The following is a 21167-nucleotide window of genomic DNA, read 5'->3' as shown; positions in this document are numbered from 1 at the left end:
TTAGTTTCAGGTATAGAAAACTTACTTCTCTTACCGAGACACTCTTACAAGAATGATGCAAGCTGAGTAAAATAACACGGCCAGGTCATGTTCCAGAGTATTTGTTTTAGAAGCTGCAGTTTGGCTCTCCTGCATGTCCTCCGAAGCCTGGGTTCAGTTTCCTGAGCAAAGGTGCACAGGGCTGTGGCCGAGGGCCAGTCCGTGGCTCCTGAGGGCTGTGACCAGCTGCTGTCTCTGCCCCTCTTCCACCTCCTCCAGGGCTCTTGGGGCCAGGTCCCCAGTGAGTGGCCTGGGAAGGGCTTGGCCAGCAGAGCTCTGGAGTGTTCTGAGCCTGGTTCAATCTCTTCTCTCCTGCACGCTAACCTTCCCCTCTGAACCCCTAACATTCTTCCTGGCAGCTTGGGCCGCTCCCTTGTCCTTCCTCTCTCGTTTCAGCATCTCCAGTTCCTTCTCCTCGGGACACCACTTATGTTCTTCTCTTTCCTAGGAGGGCCTCCAAAGCCAGAGCCGGAGCCAGAGCTGGTGATAAAAAAGTATACTGAAGAGCTAAAGACAGCCCCAGATGAGGTACGTATCAGGGGAGCCATGCTGCTTTTGATTTTGTTTAGAAACAAGGGGTAGCCCCAGATGAGGACACCAGCCTGTCTTCTGCCAGAAGGATGCTTCCTGTGGAGTGTCCAGAGAGTGGTCCTGCCCCCCTGGCTGTTGGGAAGGCCAGCCAGGGTTCCTATGATTAACCTGGCCCTCCCACCCCACGTACGGCTTCATCAGGACCCGGACTTCTCTCTGCTGAACCTCGTTTGGGGCCAACAGTGCCACTTCTCACCAATTTGAATGGAGAGTTCTGGGGAATCTGGAGGGGTGGGTTCAAGGTTGGTTGTGCCAGGACTCTCTTGCCTCTTTCTCCTGCAAGTCAAGTACGTGGCAAGTACCTGGATGTTTGGACAGAAACCTGAAAGTCATCCTCACATCATCCCCTCCCTGTAGCCCACCATGTACTCCCCCTTCATAGTGGTCTTTCTGACTCTCTCTGCTCTTGTGCTCATCCGGCCCAGCGGGGCTCCTTCACCTCCAGCCGCCTCCCCTCCAAGCTGCCATCAATATTGCAGACACGTGGCCGTGTTGATTTAGTGCCCCCTGCTCACAGTCCCTCAGCCGGGCCTCTGCTGTGTAAGACAAAGTCCCAACCCGGAGCGTGGCCGTCAGAACCTCCCAGGACCTGGCCCTTTCCCCCTCGTCTCACCTCCCCTACTCTGGTCACCCCCTGTCCTGCAGGGGCCACCGCTCCTCCCAAACAAAATGCTGGTTCATGCTTCGGAATGTTCTCTTCTGTCTACCAGGAATACCGGTTCCTGTGCTCGTGCATCTGACAGGTTCCCTTTTTCCTCAAAGCCCAGTTTTGAGGGCCTCTCCTGTCCTTTGGCTGGCTGTCCTGCTGCCCTCTTGGCCTGTGCTTCAGTTACTACACTGGCCCTCACACTCAGTGCTGCCTGGGGTCACCTCTGCTACGGCGAGCCCTCTGACGGCACAGGTCCCCCGGCTCAGCTGTGTTCCCGGCCGCTGGAACAAACAGCTGTCAGGTTGACTTTGACTATAATCCAGCATTTCAGCTTGTCAAGGGTCTTGTCCTACTCGACTTGCCCCTCGGGACGCAGGGGCTGTGGTGAGCGTGCCCTGTTGGGTCTTTCTCCAGGACTGCATCATCTGTATGGAGAAGCTGTCTGTGGCATCCGGGTACAGTGACGTGACCGACAGCAAGACCATCGGGCCCATGTCTGTGGGCCGCCTTGCCAAGTGCAGCCACGCCTTCCACCTGCTCTGCCTGCTGGCCATGTACTGCACTGGGAACAAGGTACCTGTGGCGCCCCCTCAGGGTTTGGAGTCACTTGCCCACAGCCTATCCTGGTCATGCTGCCCCTGAGTAGGTGTCTGGGCTGCCCTGTGAAGGGCCTCAGGCACTCTTAGAGGCAGCCTCAGGATGTCTGCAGCCCTGGCCCCGTAACAGGATGATGGTGGGTGGCAGGTGTTGCCTTTCCTGTGCTGTAGTTCATCCGGAGTGGACAGAGGTTGAGAGGACAGAGGGAACTGAGGCACGTGGTAGACCTTCCGCCCAGCTTGGCCTCTCTCCACAGCATCCGTCACGTGCCAGTCAGGGGCCCAGTGTTCACAGTCCATCAGTCATAGGCTTTCTGTTCGATTTTAAGCATGACTCAACTATGCATACTTTTGCTCATAAACCTAATTTTCCTACCTGATGCCAGTCTCCGAGTACTTGCCCCTTTAATGAAGATGGCATAATGGGTTTCTGGGGTAAAACTTATCTTTCCAAGGAAGCTGTTGGAATCGAGTTTCTGTGCAAGGAGGCTGCCTGGGGAGTCAGACAATGTGCCCAGGACCTGCTGTGTGACCAGGGGCCAAACCCATTCCCCTGCGGGCCTTTTTCCTGTCTAGACAGTGGGGTGGCTGGGGCTGGGTGCAATACAGGGCCCACGGCTCAGTCCGCGGTGTTCTACCTTGTCCCAGGATGGAAGCTTGCAGTGTCCTTCCTGCAAAACCATCTACGGGGAGAAAACTGGGACCCAGCCCCGGGGGAAGATGGAGGTGTTCACGTTCCAGGTGTCCCTCCCCGGTCACGAGGACTGCGGGACGATACTCATAGTCTACAACATCCCCCACGGCATTCAGGTAAGGGTCCCCCGCACAGGAGGAGCCTCCTCAGATCTTTCTGGAATCAGTTCCTCTCTGGTGTTCTTCTGTCACATCCCCTTCCAGTAGTCTGCCCCCAGGGCACTGTGAGGCTGCCCGAACTGCCAGGTTCCAGGTTGCCAGGAACCAGGAGGCACTAGTGCTGGGGGCTGGAGCAGACTTTTAGGGTTGGGGAAGCAAAGAGATAGCCCTAGCCCTTTCTTGAACCAGGGAGGGCTTCCTGGAGGCAGAGGCATCTTAGCTGGACTTGTACTGGATGGAAGGCCAACTAGCATATAAGCCAGAGGAAGACGTGTGGAGGAGCTGGCTGGCTGGGGAGCCTGAGAGCAGGAACCTTCCCAGGGGGGCAGAGCACGGCGCGGGGAGGTGCCAGCAGTGAGGACTGCCTGCTCTTGAGTCAGATCTAGGCTCACTGGCCAGACCTGCTTCGGGTATGCAGGGCCAGGTCTGGATGTCAGGAACAAGACAGGAACCCAGGCTGCAGGCCCCAGGGTCCCAGTGGAGACCCAGATGGGAGCCCTGGCCCTTTAGGTTTCTGCCTTGGACTAGAGGGACCTCAGAGCTTGGATGGGTTAGGAAGATACAGGGCAGTGGGGGCCAGCAGTCTGACGTGATGGCCCTCTGTTTTGTTTAATTATGTGCTTTTCTTTGGTTTCCCTCCAGTTCTTTGTGGCTCAAAGTGAAATTTAGAAACATTCCACACAGCATTAGAGCCACAGAGTGGGAGGGGGAATTCGGAGTTGTACATGGTGTGTGGCCGAGGGCAGGAGCAAGGGCCGTGCGCTGTTCCAGCCCCCACCCTCTGCCCAGCCTGCTGTCACTGTCTCAGGGGTCCCGCTCCACCCACTTCTGGAATGAGGAGTGGAGGGGCTGTGTGGCCAGGTGAGGGTGTCAAAAAGGTGGGCCCTGCCACCCAGTCCAGACAGCCTAGTGCCCAGACGATCGCCAGCGAAGTAGGAGCTTCCGTCCCAGCCTTTAACGGGGTCCCAGTCTCATGCGCAGTGGAGAAAATTAACAGGAGTGTCTGGTACCAAGCAGAGTAGCTTGGATTCAGGGAGGGTGGTCGTGGATGGGGGGCCATGTTCCTGGTGCGTCTTTAGAGCCGGGCTGAGACAAGAGTTGATTTGGTCACTTGTGTGCAGAAATAGCCCCCCAGGAAGGCGAAGGGGTGAGGCCAGGCTTCTGTGTCTTGAGTACCTGTGCATCTGTGTTCCTCCTGCAGGGCCCCGAACACCCCAACCCTGGAAAGCCGTTCACTGCCAGAGGGTTTCCCCGCCAGTGCTACCTTCCGGACAATGCCCAGGGCCGCAAGGTGAAGGCCCGGCCCCCGGCCCTCTGCGTCTGGGCCCGGCTGCCTGTGTGCGGTGGGTGGCTGGCGGGGGTGCCCAGCCTGGTGACCACATCAACTCTGCTCCTGCTCACATTCTCACTGCGACAGGAGGAGGGGGACCAGGCTCAGGGCCCGACTGGGGTGTGGCTGTCCCTTCCCAGGGACCTGGGTGGGTGAGGTGTCCCGGGTGCCAGGGGTAAAGGGAGAGACCACCAGGCTCCACAGGTGCTCCTGTGGGAGGACAGGCATGTGCCTGCAGCCTCGTGCGACGGGATAGGAAGGGACTGGGGCCGCCTTACCCTGGGTGACCTGGGTAGTCTCTGGAGCCACCTCTGCACTGAGACCTGAGTTGGGACTTCCCAGCTCCAAGCAGTCTGGGGAAGAGCCTTCCAGGCAGACAGAACAGCCAGCGTGGTGGCTTTGGGGCGGAAACAGCTCCGAGGGTGTGAAGAGGCTGCAGGAGGTGAGGGGTGGGAAGGCGTCTGCCCTCCAGCCTGCGCAGCAGCTGCACTTTGTCTGAGCGCTCGTTCACGGCCCTCCCCTTCCCCTCGGCCCGCCCCGGGCAGGTCCTGGAGCTGCTGAAGGTGGCCTGGAAGAGGCGGCTTATCTTCACCGTGGGGACGTCCAGCACCACAGGCGAGACGGACACAGTGGTGTGGAACGAGATTCACCACAAGACCGAGATGGACCGCAATGTGACTGGCCACGGCTACCCCGACCCCAACTACCTGCAGAACGTGCTGGCCGAGCTGGCCGCCCAGGGGGTGACCGAGGACTGCCTGGAGCAGCAGTGACCCGCGGCCTGGCTGGTCCTATCTCCACCCACCATGCGGAGCTGCCCCTGGGATGGGCAGGTGGGAAGGTGCCTTTCCTCAGAGGCTGGAATGTTTGTAGGGGGCACAGGTGGGCTCCACCTGGAGTCGGGGCTTCTGCCTGCCTGTCCCCCTCCCCTCCCCTCCCGGCCCAGGTTTGCGTGAGAACAGCCGAGGCTGGGAGTTGTGCTTGTGGGGCTCAGGATGCAGCTACCTCAGTGCTTGGACCGCTCCGTCCATCGTGGGCTGCGTTGGGCCCTCAGTGCCGGGGGCCTGGCAGGGGGTGAGGAGAGACTGCCACACCCCCAGCCAGGGGCAGGCCTGGGTCTAGGTCAGCTTCTCATACCTCAGATGTTCTGTTTGCAATAAATGCCCTATAGCCAAAGTCTGCAGGCCCTGGCGGGTTTGTCAGTGGAGGGGCTGCATGTGTGTGAGTGAGTGAGTGTGAGAGACAAATCTGATGTGTGAAGGCCAGCACATGTGTCCTGCTGCAACAGAGCAGGGAGGGACCTCACAGGCTGCCCATCCAACCCCCATTTCCTAAATGAAGAACCGAGGCTCCGGTGAGGCCTGGTAGTCTGTGTCGCTGACCTTAACTGCTCCCTGTGCCCTGCGCCAGTTCTCCTTGCCACCTGCAGTCCAGCTGCTCTGCTGGGTCCCACCCTCCCATGTAGCCCATCTCGTTTACTTTTCCAGGGTTCTGGCTTACTAAGCACTATCGGGCAAGTGCTGCTGTCTCCATTTTACAGGTGAGGAAACAGGTTGGAGAGTACAGTGACTTAGTGGTAGAGCCAGGGCTGGGATCCAGGCCAAATTGGTCTCATGCCATCCTCAAAGTTCTAATTCTTCCCCACCTTCTTAGAAGGAGGATCCAATATTCCAAGGCCTGCTGTCTGCCTGGAGGGAGTGGTTGTGGCCTGGGGCTGAAGAGATACTCAGGGTTGAGCAATGGATGCGGGGGAGAGGGGTTTGCCTTCATAAACCCTTTTCTCCATAGGAAAAATAAATAAATTATATTTTACAATGTGTTGCTACAAAGTATACTAGAGCATTTTCCTCTAGAATTTCCTCTTCTTTCTTTTTCCTTCTGATTTTAAAAGAAATTAAGGCATTTTTGTGGGCACCATGCCCACTTGCCTCATGGAGAAGCTGGTCTGGGGAGGACCGGAATGCACTGAAAGAGAAGCTAGACCCCAACCCTGTTTGGCTCCGTAGGGAGACTCACTTCACTGGCTCACAGGACACAGGAGCTGAGTGGACACCTGAGTCCCCCCCGCCCCCAGCTTCCGCCATGACAGCACAGAGTCAGAATGGGAAAAAGTGTTTGCAAATGCTATATACCTGGTAGGGGTCGGATATCTAGAATATATCAAGAACTCGTACAACCCAACGAGAAACAACAAATCCCAAATTTTTAAAAAGTGGATCAAGGACTTGAATAGACATTTCTCTGTGAAAGATATGCAGATGGCTGACAAGCATATGAAAAATGCTCACCGTCATTAGGGAAATGCATATCAAAACCACAAGGTGATACCACTTCATACCCATTAGGGTGGTTATAAAAAAAAAAGGAAGTAAATATTGGTGAGAATGTGGAGAAATTGGAACCCTCGTCCACTGCCAGTGGGAATGTAAAATGCAGCCACTCTGGAAAACAGTTGGGCAGTGCCTCAAAAAGTAGTTACCATGTGAGTCAGCAAATAAACTCCTAGATAAATATCCAAGAATTGAAAACACAAAAATGTGTATATGAATGTTCATGGTAACATTCATAATAGCCAAAAAGTGGGAACAACCTAAATATCCATCATCTGAATGGATATACAAACTATGATCTGTTTATACAATGGAATGCTATTCAGCCAGAAAAAATGAAGTATTAACACATACAATGTAGATGAGCCTTGAAAACGTTATGCCAAGTGAAAGAAACCAGACAGAAAAGGACACATACTGTGTGATTCCATTTATATGAATGTCCAGAAGAGGCAAATCCATAGAGACAGAAAGTACAGTAGTGGTTGCTAGAGGGAGGGGGAGTGGGGAGTTACTGTTTTAATGGGTACAGTTCCTTTGGGAGTGATGAAAAGGTTCTGGGATCAGTGATTTATGACCAGTGAAATTTAAGAGGAAGTCTACAGAGGCTTCTAGGAAAGCTCATGTTTTTCTGATAAAAGAGACAGATTGGGTAACACCTCCTTGCCCATCCCTTCTTCCTACCTTGATTGAGAACTTTACACCTGGAGCCACAGCAGCCATCTTGATAAAAAGACAAAAAGGCCAAGAGAATCTCAGAGACATTGACCCTACTTGACTAAGCCCATGCTAGCAGCCATTCTCCTCCAGAATTCTTATAAAAAAAAATAAAACCTTCCTTGTTTAAGAAAAACCCACTGAACTGTACATTAATGGTATGTGTAAGTATTATATCTTAATAAAAATACTGTGAGAACTCATATGAGAGTAATGTAGGTAGGGGACCTGTCAGCTGTCAAGGGCTCTACAATCCTTTATCTGACTCCATGTTATTCCTTTGGATAAAAGAACTGAGGAGTGAGGGAGGATGTGGCCTTGCAGAGGGAAGGCAGGGCCAGGGGGCTGTGATGGGGCTGGAGCCTGACAAATTGGAGCCACCCTCTTCCCTCCCTGGGTAGGAACAACAGAAGGCCAGAGGGAGGCTCCTGGCACCTGGGGTGCAGGAATCTCTGGCATGTGGCCCTGAGCCCATGTTTCCAGAGATCACCTTCCCCCTAGGGCTGGGAGGCTGGGTGGGGTGCAAATTCAGACATGGGACTCAGGGGTGACCTGGCCGGCATCTGAGAGTTCAGGGGCCTCTCTTCTCTCAGCTCTGGTGGTGGAACGGACACTGGCCTGCCCCACACCAGAGCCCTGCCCATCTCCCTCCTAGTGGTGGGCTGGGCTGGGTGGGGAGGGTACACTTACATTTTCAGGTCTTTCAAGCCCTTGGCCAGTTGGGCAGCCTGACTAACCAGCTCCTCCAGGCCCAGGGTGTTGGGGGAAGGGGTGTGGCCAGAGGCGGCCAGACCAGCCCCAGGCTGTAGATGTGGATGTGGAAGAAGGCCCTGTGCTCAGCAGGCCGGAGGCTGTCATGGGCCTCCCCTGGCTGCTGCTGTTCGTGGTGCTGGTCTGGGTCCAGCCCTGCCGGGGTCTGGGTGAGTGAGGGTCCCGGGATGGGTGCGCCTGGCCAGGCCCCAAGGGCTGGGGCACCTGCTGGAGTGATTGGACTTGGGAGCCCACCCCCTCTAACTGGGAGAGGCAGCCCCAGGGGCAGCAGGTCCTGGACCCTCACACCTGTCTCCACGGCCACAGAGCTCATCCCCTACACGCCGCAGATAACAGCCTGGGACCTGGAAGGGAAGGTCACGGCCACCACGTTCTCCCTGGAGCAGCCGCGCTGTGTCCTGGACGGGCACGCCAGTGCTGCCAACACCGTCTGGCTGGTGGTGGCCTTCAGCAACGGTGTGTCCTGGTGCAGGTCTGGGGCCCAGGGTGGAGCTGGGGAGAGCTGCGGGGTCCTGGGAGCCCCTCACAATGGAGTATGGTTTGGGAGTTTAGGCTTTATCCTAAAGGGGCTCTGAGAGGTGACAAAGTCTGATTTGGGTCTGGAGGGGCACTCTGGGCCCTGAGGCATGGAGGGGCAGGGCTGGAGGCCTTGGACCCAGCCAGGGGCTACAGTGAGGAAGGTCCGGTCTTCACCTATCTTCCAGCCCCATCTGTCTGACTCTCCCTCCTGCAGCCTCCAGGGACTTCCAGAACCCACAGACACTGGCTGAGATCCCAGCCTCCCCAAGGCTGCTGACCGATGGTCACTATATGACACTGCCCCTGACCCTGGACCAGCTGCCCTGTGAGGACCCAGTGGGTGGCAGCAGGAGAGCCCCTGTGCTTAGGGTGGGCAATGACACCAGCTGCCTTGCTGACTTTCACCAGCCGCCCTACTGCAACGCCCCCCTCCCCAGCCCCGGACCTTACAGGTGGGTCACCGGACCTGGACACTGGAAGGGGGCTGTGCTGGGAGAGGAGGGGTTTCAGGGACCAGGGTTCCCCCTAGGCCTCTGTCCTGGTCCTGCCCCTTCCTGTCTGCTGGTTGAGCAAGCCCCTCTCCTTCACAAGCCTTGGTTTCTTCCTCTGTTGGGTAGGAGCAGCTAGGGCTCAGGCAGAATGAGGCCTCTCCAGGAGGCCCACAAGGAGGGGGTGGGCATCACAGAACTGGTGGGGGTGGGGGTGGGGTGAGGTGGGGTCCACAGACACCAGAGCAGGGGCGAAGCTGCAGTCATAGCCCCACGCACAGGTAGATCTGGCAGGAAACTAAGCCTGGGGCTGAGTTCTGGGCCAGTCAGTGGGTTTCAGGCAGGGAAGCAGGAGAGAAGACTGCCATCCACTTTTACAGGTGGAGAAGCAGGCATTCAGAACCAAGTGGCTTGTCCAGGTCAGGGGTGGAGCTGGGGTGAGAAAGCAGGTGTCCAGATGAGGGCTGCCCTGCCCGGGACAAAGCCAGGGATGTCCTCAGGGAGACCAAGTCTGTGGCTGGAGAACCCAAACCGGCAGGCGGTGCCGGGAATGTGGGAGGAGGTGTAGCCTCCATCCCCCGCCTCCCTCTACCCTCTCACCCAGCCCGGCCAGGTCCACCCTCCCCGTGGCCACTCCCTGGCTCCAGTTACACCTCCTGCCTCACCCCCAGCAGCCACCAGGGCCGGCTCCCCTCAGTGCCAGCCTGCGTAGGTCCCTCGCTGCTCAGAAACCTTCCAGAGCACCCACCTGAGCTCCACATGGCCCTCCGAGCTCAGCCTGCCCTGTCCCATGATCCTGGGTTATGTGTGCACGCTGACCACACCCCTCCCTCCCTGGCCTTTGTCTGGGGTGCCCACCCCTACAGGGGGCCCTCCATAGCCTCATGGACTCCACAGAGCCAGCAGTTCTCCTCTGGGAAGCCAGGGGCCCCCAGCCCCATGCACCCTGCTGACCCACCCTGTACATGACATTTAGTTACCAGGCACCCCCTCAACTAGAAAGAGTGTCTGGAGAGCACTGGTTCAGATAGTCTGGGGCTGCTGGTAGAGGGCACTGTGGCCGGAGAGGTCTCAGAGGGTTCTTAGAGCAGGGCCAGGCCATGGCTGGGCCTGATGTGTCCGCCCCCATACACAGAAAGGCCACAACCTGGCCCCCAGGAGCTGCCTGGGGCCTGGCTGAGGTGGTGCCCTGCCCAGGGTAGTTAAGGCTCTGAGTCTCACTCCTCCTCCTCTCCCCAGGGTGAAGTTCCTCCTGCTGGACCCCAGGGGCTCACCCCAGGCCGAGACAAGGTGGTCCGACCCCATCGCTCTCCACCAAGGTAGTGCTGGGGGAGGGGCGCTCTGGGTCCAGTCTGCCCCCGTGGACTGGTTGCTCTCTGCACCATGGTAGTGCCTAGCTGGCCCCTCCTCCTGCTGCCATGGGACTGGGGGCCCGGAGGCAGGGTCCATGTCCAGCACTCCCACCCCTTAAAAAGAACCTTGTGCTGGAGGGTGAGGCCCTAGGTCAGCCCCATCGGCAGAGACACCAGCTCTGTCCACCTCGAAATGTTTGCCAACCCTCAGGTGCCCAGCCCAGTCATGGACAGAAACAGTCTTTCCCTCCTTCAGGGAGCCAACCCCATGCCCAACACTGCCGGGTAGAGGAGAAGGATCAGGGCAAGAAGGAGGCCGGAGGCGGTCAGGACCTTGGGTCCTGGGAGGCCTCCCTCAGCAGGGCCCTAAGAGGCCGGTGATTCACTAGGCCAAGGAAACTGCATGTCAAAGGCCAGAGTGTTCCATGTGGGGGGCGCCTGGGAGACAGGCTGCGGAGACCAGGGGTGGTGGTGATGGTGATGGGTCTTGTCATGTGAAGGCCTTGAATGCCAGGCTCCAGGTAGAAGGACAGCCACATGTCAGTCCTGAGCTCTGGGCAGGGCAGTGGGTGGGCGCATTGGTGGGAACAGCCCAGCAAGTGAGGCCAGGGCAGAGGCTGGAGCAATGGGTGGTCCAGGCTGGCAGAGCACAGATGCCCAGCTGAGAGGGACAGTTGGGTGAGTTAAAGAGGCTGGCTGGGGATGGGAGGCAGTCAACCTTAGGTGTGAGCACGGTGGGGAGGTGACTGCCCTGGGATCCAGGGGCAGTCTCTGAGAGCCACTTCGTGTGCAGGGAAGTCCCCAGGCTCCATTGATACTTGGCCAGGGCGGCGAAACGGTGACATGATCGTCATAACCTCCATCCTCTCTTCTCTGGCCGGCCTCCTGCTCCTGGCCTTCCTGGCCGCCTCCACCACGCGCTTGTGAGTGGTGACACCCACAAGGGCCCCCCTCCCACCCAGAGCCCCTTCCCTCTCACTGGCCCCAGCACCTGGAAACCCCCCATGAGCCCTGTGGTTTTAAGTTGGGAGGTGCTCCTTCCAGGGATGTGCAGGGAATTTCTACCCTAAGAATCTCTCACCTGGGAGGCCAGGGAGGTGATCCAGCAGCTCCTCTGATGACAGGATCAGAGAAGGGGCCACCTGGCTCTATTCAGACCCTTCTCCTCCTGGGCCTTGTTTTCTCTCCCATGAGCCCTCTGTCATTTCAGTGAACTGACACCCAGGTAGTCAGGGTGGCCACCTGGAGGAGGCAGGTCTCCAGCTGGCTCTACAAGGGAAGAAAGGGAGATCAGAGGCTGCAGGAGGAGGACTCTGGGAGTGGGGAAGGCGATGCTCAGCAGCCTGCTTCACCGGGCAGGGACCCAGCACCTCTTCCTCTCCCTGTCCAGCTCCAGCCTGTGGTGGCCGGAGGAGGCCCCGGAGCAGCTGCGCATCGGCTCCTTCATGGGGAAGCGCTACATGACCCACCACATCCCACCCAGCGAGGCTGCCACCCTGCCCGTGGGCTGTGAGCCTGGTCTGGAACCCCTGCCCAGCCTCAGCCCCTAGCCTGGCCCATGTGGCTGGGGCTGGGGCAGTGGGGACATGGCGGGGACCAGCACACAGTGCAGGTCCGCAGCCCCTGCAACCCATGCTCCCTCTCCCATCCTGCTTCCCCACCCTGCCTGAAACCCAACGACTAACAGCCCTGCCTTTGGCTTTCCCATTTCCCGCTTCTCCAGCCAATGAGGTTGTATTTAAGGGAGGGCTGTGGTCAGGCTGGGCATCCAGCCCCCTCCTCCACTCCTGTCTGCCTCGTACGAGTGAATGAGTGATTGCGAGGAGGTGATGTGGAGAGACACGTGGAGAGACCCCCAGCTGGAGGCCTGCAGGGGGCCTTGCTCTGCCCTGTGCAGGGGGCTGGGCTGGGCCCATCATGGTCTCCCTCTGTCCCTCTGCCCCACCCACCACTCACTCTCACTCCACAAACGTTTATTGAGCACCTGCTGCATGCCACGCACGGTGTTAGACTGGGGCCCTCAGGGTCCTGATCTTAGGGAGCTGGCTCACTGCTCTGCGCCTCCTGTGACCACGTATCCTGATGTGAGCTGTTACTGTTGGGGGGCTATCACTCCCTCAGACTGTCAGATACCTTCGGGCTCTCACTCCTCAGACGATCACTCCAGTGGGCTCTTGGGGGTCCACGATCACCCAGGAGGACAGGCTTCAGACTCTCCCGCGTCCATCCATCCGCCCGCAAGGCCGGTGGTTTCCATTATGGCCACAAGAGGGCGCCAGTGCACCGCAGCCGCAGGGTCCCGCGCGTGCGCACTCCTATGCGCGGCAGCACGTCCCGCGGGATGTTCAGGAGCCGCAGCCGCTCAGCTGGACTTCAGGACTCCAGGTTTCACCTCGACCTAGCCAGAGAGGTGAGCAGTCACGCTCTCGCTTAAGGATTTATGGTGTGTCGTCCAATCCGCACAGCTGCCACCGTTGTCTAGATGGAAAAACAGGCACAGTGACCTGCCCGTCGCGCTCTGTCCACTGTCACCCCACCCCGTGTCCCCCCGGCCGCTCCCGGGCCCTCTAGTCTGACTGCGGCTTCCAGCGTGCAGGCGCCCCCGGAGAAGGGCAGCTGGCGGCGGTGGCCAGCGTGGGGTCCCTGCTCTCTGGAGATGAATAAATACGGTCTGGTTCCTCCATCCCAGTGGTGTTCAGCGCTGGTTCTGGGAGAGGAGCATTTACATGCGAAACCCAGCCTGGCCTGTCCAGCCTGCCCCTGACATCAGACCCGGGGCTGCCCTGAGCTTGTCCCCTAGATTGCTAGCCTTAACTGTACGTTTAGGGTGCCCCCGTCTCCGGATGGCCTCAGGGAAGCCCACCCCTGTGTTGCTGGGCCAGGAAGCCCCCCACTAACGCAGGTGGACTTAGCAGTGCTTCCTCCCAGGCAGACACTTCAGAGGGGTCTGCTTTCAAAAGCCATGCACCTCTGGTCCCTGGTGGTCTTTCTCCCATCCTGCCTGCACCTCAGCCAGCCACAAGACCCCCTCCAGGTGTAGACAGAGCAGATTCAGATGCACTCAGGAGCTCAGGCCGTGGTGTCCTGGGTGACACCTGGCCATGGGAACCAGCCTTTGGGCAGCCACTTTTGAAAATCTTCTAGTGTAGAGCCCAGGTCCTCTTGGATTCTTAAAACTGGAGGAGGGTTAAACGCTGGCTGCCCCCGGCAGCCCTCCCATGACGACCTGCCCAGACCTGGCTCCGACACCAGACAGGAGAGCCCTCAAGGCCCAGGATGTGGTGGGGTGGTAGAGGGGTCCACTGGCATTCCCTGAGTGAAAAGATGAATGAACCTGCCCAACGCTGAAGGATCAGCAGGGAGCAGGAATTGCCCCAGGCTCTGGGGTGTCCCTGTGGTCATTTTGTGGCTTGTTCTTAGTACCGGAATCTGTGCCAATCCCAGGACCTGTGATGTCCTGTGTATGCCCAGGGCTGCCCCTCACTTCTGAACAGCATCTTGGAGCCCTCTGAGGAGCTACCCTCACCCCATCAGGGCCACCTGGGGCTTGACTGTGGTGACAGGCTCTGAACAGACACTGCAACATGGTGTTTGAAGACTGGACAAGGGAGCCCAAGGGAGACAAGTGATTCCATCTGAGGGTCAAGGCGACTTCCTAGGGGTGAGGTGACTCTAGAGGCATGTGTAAATTAGTCAAGTAGAAAGGAAAGAAGGAAGGAGGAAGAGAGGGTGCAACTCAGGGAGATCAGGTGTAAATAGTCTTGCCCTGCATGGCGAGGATAGTGCCTGGGAGCCCTGGCAGCAGGGACTGGGGGCTGGGAGTCCAGTGAGAGGGAGGCTGGCCTGGACTTCCAGGCAGGTGGAATCAGCCCTGAACCAGGGCAGATGAAGCAGGTTGGAGAGGAAGAGGTGGATTCTAGAAATATTCAGGCGGTGGCTGGAGGAATCAGGGAATTCTTAGATGTGGGAGATAAGCCAGAAGGCGAGGTCCTGCCCAGGTTTCTGATGTGAGGATGGGTTTGAATGCAAAGTGGGGCCCTCGATTTTCTGAAAGTGGCGATCAGAAAGCAGATCTTCAGAAAAGGGAGTTCTGGGGACATCATCTTAGCAGCTCGGTGAGTCCATGAGAGCACTAACAAATTGTTAATATTTTACAAAGATGGAAGCCAATGCTGGTCAGCGGGAGGCGACCCTGTGAGCCTGCCTAGCTGCAGATGTTCTGCTCCAGGGCTGTGCTGGCAAGCATGCCCAGGCTGCACAGAAGCCACACAGAGAAGGGGCGGGGGGACCAGTCATCGCCCAGCACAGGCACCGTCACGCTGGGCCCCAGGGAGCCATGCCCGGGCCTTCTGCCTCAGAGTCACGCTCGAGAGGGTCATCAGCCAGACCTCAGCCCTGCAAGGGCCAGCTCGTGACAGCCTTGAGCAAAGTGCACAGCGAGAACTACATTGTGGCAAATTTCATTCAATGATGTTTTAAATTTTCTCCAGGACCATATCTGGGGAAGTGCCTCCAAAGCCATTGGCCTGTAACATCATGGCTCAGTGGTTAAAAACAAGTTCATTGTTGAAAAGAAAAAAACAGCAGTGATCATGGGTGTGATGACTAGCCTGTGACTCATCAAGCCAGAAGTCAAAGGAATCAGGAGGGCAGCAGGTGGGAACCAGGCAGCCGGGCAACACCCTCCCTCCCTCTCACCCTCCGGGTTCACTCTGTTCCTCTGATCCATCTCACTCCATCATCTCTGCAACCCCCAGGCCAGCCACCCTGGTTTCTTGCTAGTGTCTCAGCAGCCCCTTTGCTGGTCTCCCCACACCAGCGTTCCTGATCCCCACCCTGCTTCTCCCAGCATCGATTATACACCTAATGGTGTCACACCCTTGCTCGCAACTCTCAGAGACTTTCTTCTGCAAGAAAAGGGTCCAGATTCACCATCTTAGTTGTGAGGCCCCATGATCCATCCCTTGCTCCCTGTATTCATGCTACATGCGCCCTCCCTTAGCCCCTCCTGCCACAGGGCCTTTGCACTTGCTTTCCCTTCAATGTAGAACATTCCTCCACGTCACTCCTCTTCCCCTAGACCAGTCCTCAGCTCCACTTTCACTGCTTCAAGGAAGCCCTTCCTGATCCCTCAGCTCTCCTAGAGCCATGTTCTTTTCCTTCTCAGCACATTTTCTTTCTGTTTCGTAATTAGATATTTGAAACAATGAGCTTTCGCTTCACCTCCATTAAACTGTGAACTCCAGGAAGGCAGGGACTACATCTGGTTTGCCCACCAGGGTGCGCTAGAGCTAGCACAGAGCCCGGCCCCCAGTAGGTGCTTAATTAATATTCATTGACTGAATGCTTTTTAAACAGCAAATACATCTTCACACTGGCCAGAATGGGCTAGCCAGGGCGCCTGCTTCTTTGCCTGGTGTGGGTGCACGACGGGTGGGCATCTTGGCTGCACAGGAGCCTGGCAAGTCCCACCCTCTGGCTGCCACAGTGGGAGGTGCAGACTCGGGCCCCCACCGTAGGTGGGGTTCCTGGATGGGGGGAGGGGGCCAAGTCTATGGCAGGAAGAGACACCCTTTTGTGCTTCTCACAAAGACATCACATGGCAAGTGCTGGCAGGGGGAACACAGCAGTAGGAGAGTGATGTCCCTGACATGAGACAGGTGTTGCAGGAGCTGGGCAGTCAGAATGGCAACCATCTGTCACCCCCAGGAAGGTGGCCGGTCCTCAGCTCTGAGGGAGCACCAAGAGCTCATGCTTGGTGTTAAGCTCACAGAAATGAAAGAATTTCATTACATGCTGGGAGTTCTTCAGAGCCTTGCTGGGGCTGTGACTATCTGCCTTCTAGAAAGGGCCCCAGGACCAGTGCCACAGCCTTTGGGACTGTTCACTGCTGCCACCTCAGAGCCCCCCATCCTCCCAGGATGGCGACTCAAGAACCCCCGGCAGAATTCGGCCCCTCCTACTGTCCCTAGGAGGAAGCTGGAGGGCAGAGAGGGCACATCCATCTCCTGGCCAGCCCAGCCCACTGCCTCCCAGCCTGGAGCCCCTCCTGTCCCCACCCACAGCAGTCAGGGGAACCTGTGGCGGAGGGTAGGGCCAGCACCACCTTCTCGGGAGGGGCTGGCATGAAACAGGAGCAGAGAGACAGGCCACACCTCCCTGCTCATTCTGCAGCCCGGCCACCCCACCCAGTCCCTTGGTGGTGGGTGGGGGAGGGGAGGAGCGGTTTGGGGGTGGGGGAGGGAGGGAGGGGGCAGTTGCTGGGCACCTACTCCTGGGCAGGACAGCAGACCTAAGGACCCAGCCCAGAGACCCTACACACCATGCAGAGGGCTCAGATCCAGTCCCTGTCCTTAGAGACTGTCCCACTCACTGAGGGGAGAAGGGGTGGCACACAGACTGTTACAGACTGAACTGTGTTCCTCAAAATTCTTATGTTGAAGCCCTACCTAACCCCCAGTGCCGCAGATGTGGCTGTATTGGGAGTTAGGGTCTTTAAAGAAGCAATTAAGATAAGAGGTGATTAGGCAAGTACTTCAGGGTGAGCTGTAATCCAGTCGGACTGGTGTCCTTACAGGAAAAGATTAGGATACAGAGACACCAGGGATGCGGCAGAGGAAAGACCAAGCGAAGAGGGAGCGTGAGGGCGGGTGTCTGCGCCGAGGAGAGAGGCCTCCGAAGAAGTCAGCCCTGCTGATGTGGTCTTGGTGGGAACATAAACGTCTGTTGTTTAAGTAGCCTGGTCCGTGTCATTTGGCTCAGACGGCTGCGGCTGCGGTGGACTAACCCCCCACCGTCACGGCGTGGTGTGGGTGTCCTGGTGCTGAGAAGCAGTGGGGGTGGCGCGCGCAGGGCAGGGGTCAGTGATGAGTGCGAGGGGCACAGCAGGAACAGCGTGTGCAGAGGCGTGGAGGCAGGAAGAGCCTGGCTCACACTGGCCCCTCGAGCCAGCTTTCTGGGTCGCCTTCTCCCCACCCTGCTGAGAAGCCAGAGACCACTGTAGCCGCGTCCTGGCCCTCCCCTTTTGACCACCCCTGCCACTGGTCCCAGCCTGGACAACCCCTGACTCCTAGGGGCAGGAGCCCAGGGTTTCCCCCTTATGCTTCATTTGCTGAGTGAGTCCTGCCAGGCAGCCCTGCTCACCTTCCCTGGCCTCGGTCGGTCTCCCCCTGTAAGATGAGTGACGATTTCTAAGCTCCCTGACCAGGACACACTCTAGTCCCCTCCTCCCCGAAACTCCACTCCCTGTGGGTGACGCAGGCTGGAGTTACCACAGGAAAGAATGTGTTGCCCTTGACAACCATTCTTCTCCCTGACTTCTCCCCATAAGGGACAGAGAGGAATGTCCCATTAATCATCCTGGCCTCTCCCTCCCTATCTCCAGCTCCTCTTTCTCTGCTCCCCAGTGGCGATGGCCCCCTGGGTTTTGTGGAGGATGGTGCAAAGCATCCTCCATTAGGGATTCATGAAAGCTCCTGGCTCAGATTTGCCCTCCGATCCCTGTCCTTTTGGAGCCCTGACTCCAGGGGGCCAGGGCAGTGGGCCAGCCTCCAGGGCAGGGATAGGATGGGGCTGAGACATGAGGTCCTCTACCAGGCAGAGCTGGGACACAGACAAAACCCAGCACAGAAAGTACAGCATAAGGAAGAGGACCTGTGATGGGGCAACAAGGCAGCTGTGGGATCCTAGAGGAGGCATCTGGCCCGGCCTAGGGGAAGTGGGGGCACCAGGGGGACCTCCTGGAGGAGGTGGGTTCTGTGCTGAAGTCTTCATCAAGGATGGAAGGGAGGGAGGTAGAGAATCAGGCATTATAGTGGGTTTGTTGAGGGGCCCAGCTGGCTGGGATGAGGTGGGTGTGGGGCTAGAGGGCCGAGAGGGAGTCAAAGCCAAAATCTGGACAGTGATATGCATGGCCCCACACCATATGTGCTGCCCCTTGGCCTCGAGGACCTAACCTACCCCTTTTCTCTCTCCTTAGTTAATCCCCCAGCTACATTGGTCCCAGCAAACCCACCACTGCCACGATGCTCCCTCCTCAGGGTCTACGTGGGTTGTTCCAAGGAGAGGCCCTGGTATTTCCACCCACCCCTGTATGGACACTGCCCTCCCATCAGGGGCATCCCCTCCCCTGCCCTGGAGCCTGGGCTGTCCCGGGCTTTGCTCTGGCCGCAGGGTGCAGCTGCAGTGATGCTGTCTGACTGTCAGGCCCAGCCCTTGAGAGTGCTGCCAACTTCCATTTTTGTCATCTTGGGATTCTCACTGCCAGTAGAGAAGCTTAGGCTGGACCACTGAACAGTGAGCAGCCTCATGGAGAGAGAAAAAGGGTAGAGGGAGAGGATGAGAGGAGGCAGAGGTTCAGATAGCTCTCAGCAGCTCCAGCCACCCCAGACACATGAGTGACGCCAAGCTCCAGCTGGAGGCAGCCCTATGACTCCAGGTGACACAGAAGAACCGGCAGCAGAGCCCAGCCCAGCTACAGGATTACAAGAGATGATAAAGTGGCTATTGTTTTCAGCCTCAAAGATTTGAGGTGTTGTTCTTACAGAGCAATAGGCAACTGTCCTGGGCCTCTGCACCTGCTGACCCCTCTGCCAATAGCACACCTTCTCCGGGGTCCCAAGGTTCTCCCTCTCCTGGGTCATCAGGCTCCGTTCATGTGTCACCTTGTCAGGGTTCTGCCATCTCCCTGCCTAAAATAGCCTCCATCTCCCACAACTCTCACCTCCCAGCTTTGGTTGCTCAAAGCCTGTCTCACCACCAGAAACTTCTTGATACCTGAATATGTTTATTTGCTCTCTGTCCCTCCCAACCAGGATGTCAGCTGGATTTTTGTTCCCTGGGGTACCCCAGAGCCTGGCACAGAGCAGGGGCTCTGTGACGGCCTGTTGGAGGAATGGATAGGTAAAGTGGCCCCCATTTCCCCAGCCCCTGCTTCTCCTGAGCTTCTGCCCGCAGCCTGTGCCCACAGTGGTCCCGGCACACAGCAGAGCCTCGATAAACAGTGTGTTAGTTGCATCAAATGTAACCACTCACAAGGCTTCAGTGTTCTGACCCCCAGCCACCTGGTGTCCAGAGCAGGAAGGAACTGGCCCCAGACTTGGGATCAGGGCTGAGCCAGGGTGGCTGCCTGTTGGCCCGAATTTAGTAGGCATTCTCCTACTAAAAGAGCTTTGTGGTTATGATCCTGGGTGGAGGATGCTTTAACTAGACGGGGGAGGTGGTGAGCTGCCTGTCATGAGGGATGCCCGACAGACTTGGAAGGGGCTGGACCACTGCGCAGTAGAAGGATTCAGGGCCAGGGTGCGGTAAGCGAACTGTGGGGTCTTTTACCCTTGATGTTAGCACAGATGGGTGTCTGTTAGGGTCTGCTGAGTGGCCCCAAGGCCAAGCAGGTGGTGGGGGGAAGGGACTGGGTCACCTGCACTTTCCCTGTCTGCCCAAAGCCCCAGGCTGCAGATCTGGGGCCTCTCTCTGCTGGGGACGGTGGGGAAGAGCCTGGCTACCTTTGGAGGGTCCCAGAGCTCTCTGTGTGCTCCTCCTCAGGACCGGGTATGATGGTTGCCATGGAGCTGGGACCTTGTTTGGTGACATCAGCTGGGTGGGCCTTTGGGAGCATTTGGCTGGCTGCCCAGTGTGAGGGGGCAGGTGGGAGACCCACCCTGTCTCATGAGTCACCCCAAGGGCACACGGCAAGGTAGGTCCTGGGGAATAGTATTCTCCAGGGCTTTGCATGTCCCATCCACCCCACAGCCCTCCCGGCCCCTCTTGGCATCCTAGTCCCACGCCCTTCACACTGAGACGCGCTGGGGCTGGGGATGTCTGGATCAGGAAGAGGGGACACAGCAGAGAAGCTGGCCTCTGCCCAGAAGCCACGACATTCTAGTGGTCAGCTTGATGCTGTGGAACAAGATGGCACCCACGGGCCACCTGGCCAGATACACAGAGCAGGGAGGTGTCCAAATTAGCAGTCAGAATAATTATTGAGCACAAGGAGACAGTGGGAAATCTAAATAGACCCAATCCCTGCCCTCAGGCAGTTACAGTTTAACGGGGAAAAGTGGCATTCATCAGGTGATGGTCTAGCCAGTCGGCGACTGGTGAATGTGAGGGATCAACTACACTGCGGCAGTGTAAAACCTAGTGGAAAGTTACAGTGACGAAAATGGTCTGACGCTGATGCTTGAATAGACAGAGTGATCCAAGGAATAAATCAGAAAGTCCAGAACTTGACGAACTGGACCTGAACAAACCCACGTGCACACACACGGAGCAGGCTTGAGTGTCTCCATGACCCTTGAGGGTAAGATGCGTCAGAGTTCTTGTCTAAATCAGAGCGACCCTGGTTCCTGGGGTCCACTCCCTTAGGCCGTGGGGCCATTTTGGTCTCTTTGTGTGGCTTCTCTCCCCTCCGGAGCTTGTGCCACAGCCCCAGCGCTGGCCCACGGCTTGGAAAATGGCGGGGGAAGGGAGATGGGGTCTCTGGCCTTGGGTCTGCCCCAGTCCCCCTTGTCGCTGCCGTCATTTCTGCCACACAAGGGCGCTGCTGGGAGCTGCTACTCTGGTGACTGTCCAGTTGTCCCCAAGTGGGAGCAGGCCCCTGTCCAGATCTGTGGGAGGAAGCCTCCCCCAGCCTGGCTGGGTCTTGGCTTGTCTCCTGCCTACCTCCCCTGTTGTCACTGGCAGCAGCCCCGGGGTGAATGGGGACTCCTCAAGCCCCAAGGGTCTGGGAAGGAGCCCTCATATGTGGGCCTGGGTGGGACAAACAGAGCCAGCTGGTGCCCCGAGTGGGCTGTGGATGTGGACACCCCTGGGACATGTGGGAACTTGTCCCAGATCAAGTGGAGAGGAGACACTGAGGATTGCGTGCATCAGTGGCGTGTGATTAAAAAAAGCATCTCAGATCAATAGGGAAAGACTGATTTTTCTGTATTTT

At 57.7% G+C, this 21167-nt stretch overlaps 2 protein-coding genes across 10 annotated transcripts in view; both read left to right on the top strand.

The window, feature by feature from the left end:
* Positions 1–5233, top strand: part of DTX2 (deltex E3 ubiquitin ligase 2) — a 33388-nt gene extending 28155 nt beyond the window's left edge. For 6 of the 8 annotated variants that reach the window (XM_045515085.2, XM_045515081.2, XM_045515086.2 and 3 more), the window contains 5 exons: positions 488–567; positions 1694–1852; positions 2524–2685; positions 3929–4070; positions 4603–5233. In XM_045515085.2, the coding sequence (XP_045371041.1) occupies positions 488–567; positions 1694–1852; positions 2524–2685; positions 3929–4070; positions 4603–5135 (1076 nt within the window). In that variant the 3' untranslated portion in view covers positions 5136–5233. The remainder of the gene's footprint in view (positions 1–487; positions 568–1693; positions 1853–2523; positions 2686–3928; positions 4071–4602) is intronic. The other 2 variants (XM_045515088.2, XM_045515087.2) reach the window with 1 other exon arrangement.
* Positions 5234–5384: 151 nt separating this feature from the next.
* Positions 5385–16407, top strand: UPK3B (uroplakin 3B). 2 transcript variants are annotated; one of them, XR_006724141.2, is made up of 7 exons: positions 5385–8024; positions 8182–8331; positions 8609–8846; positions 10122–10201; positions 11028–11157; positions 11625–11846; positions 12389–16407. XR_006724141.2 is itself a non-coding variant. In XM_010952743.3 (6 exons), exons 1-6 carry the CDS (start codon positions 7961–7963, stop codon positions 11782–11784), a joined length of 822 nt encoding a protein of 273 aa, XP_010951045.1. In that variant the 5' UTR covers positions 5385–7960; the 3' UTR covers positions 11785–16407. The 2 variants fall into 2 exon arrangements, 1 of the variants encoding a protein (XP_010951045.1); XM_010952743.3 differs by having other exon boundaries at positions 11625–16407.
* Positions 16408–21167: the final 4760 nt, after the last annotated feature.

Source organism: Camelus bactrianus, chromosome 18, assembly GCF_048773025.1.
Source record: "Camelus bactrianus isolate YW-2024 breed Bactrian camel chromosome 18, ASM4877302v1, whole genome shotgun sequence".
Classification (NCBI taxonomy): domain Eukaryota; kingdom Metazoa; phylum Chordata; class Mammalia; order Artiodactyla; family Camelidae; genus Camelus; species Camelus bactrianus.
Note: the sequence above shows the minus strand (reverse complement) of the source record. Positions and strands in the feature narration are given on the sequence as shown.

Excerpts from the sequence above, each read along its gene's own strand:
- UPK3B (XM_010952743.3), top strand. The coding sequence starts at position 7,961 with ATGGGCCTCCCCTGGCTGCTGCTGTTCGTGGTGCTGGTCTGGGTCCAG. Across the intron at positions 8,025-8,181 it reads CCAGCCCTGCCGGGGTCTGG|AGCTCATCCCCTACACGCCG; the intron begins GTGAGTGAGGGT and ends CCACGGCCACAG. Across the intron at positions 8,847-10,121 it reads CCCAGCCCCGGACCTTACAG|GGTGAAGTTCCTCCTGCTGG; the intron begins GTGGGTCACCGG and ends TCCTCTCCCCAG.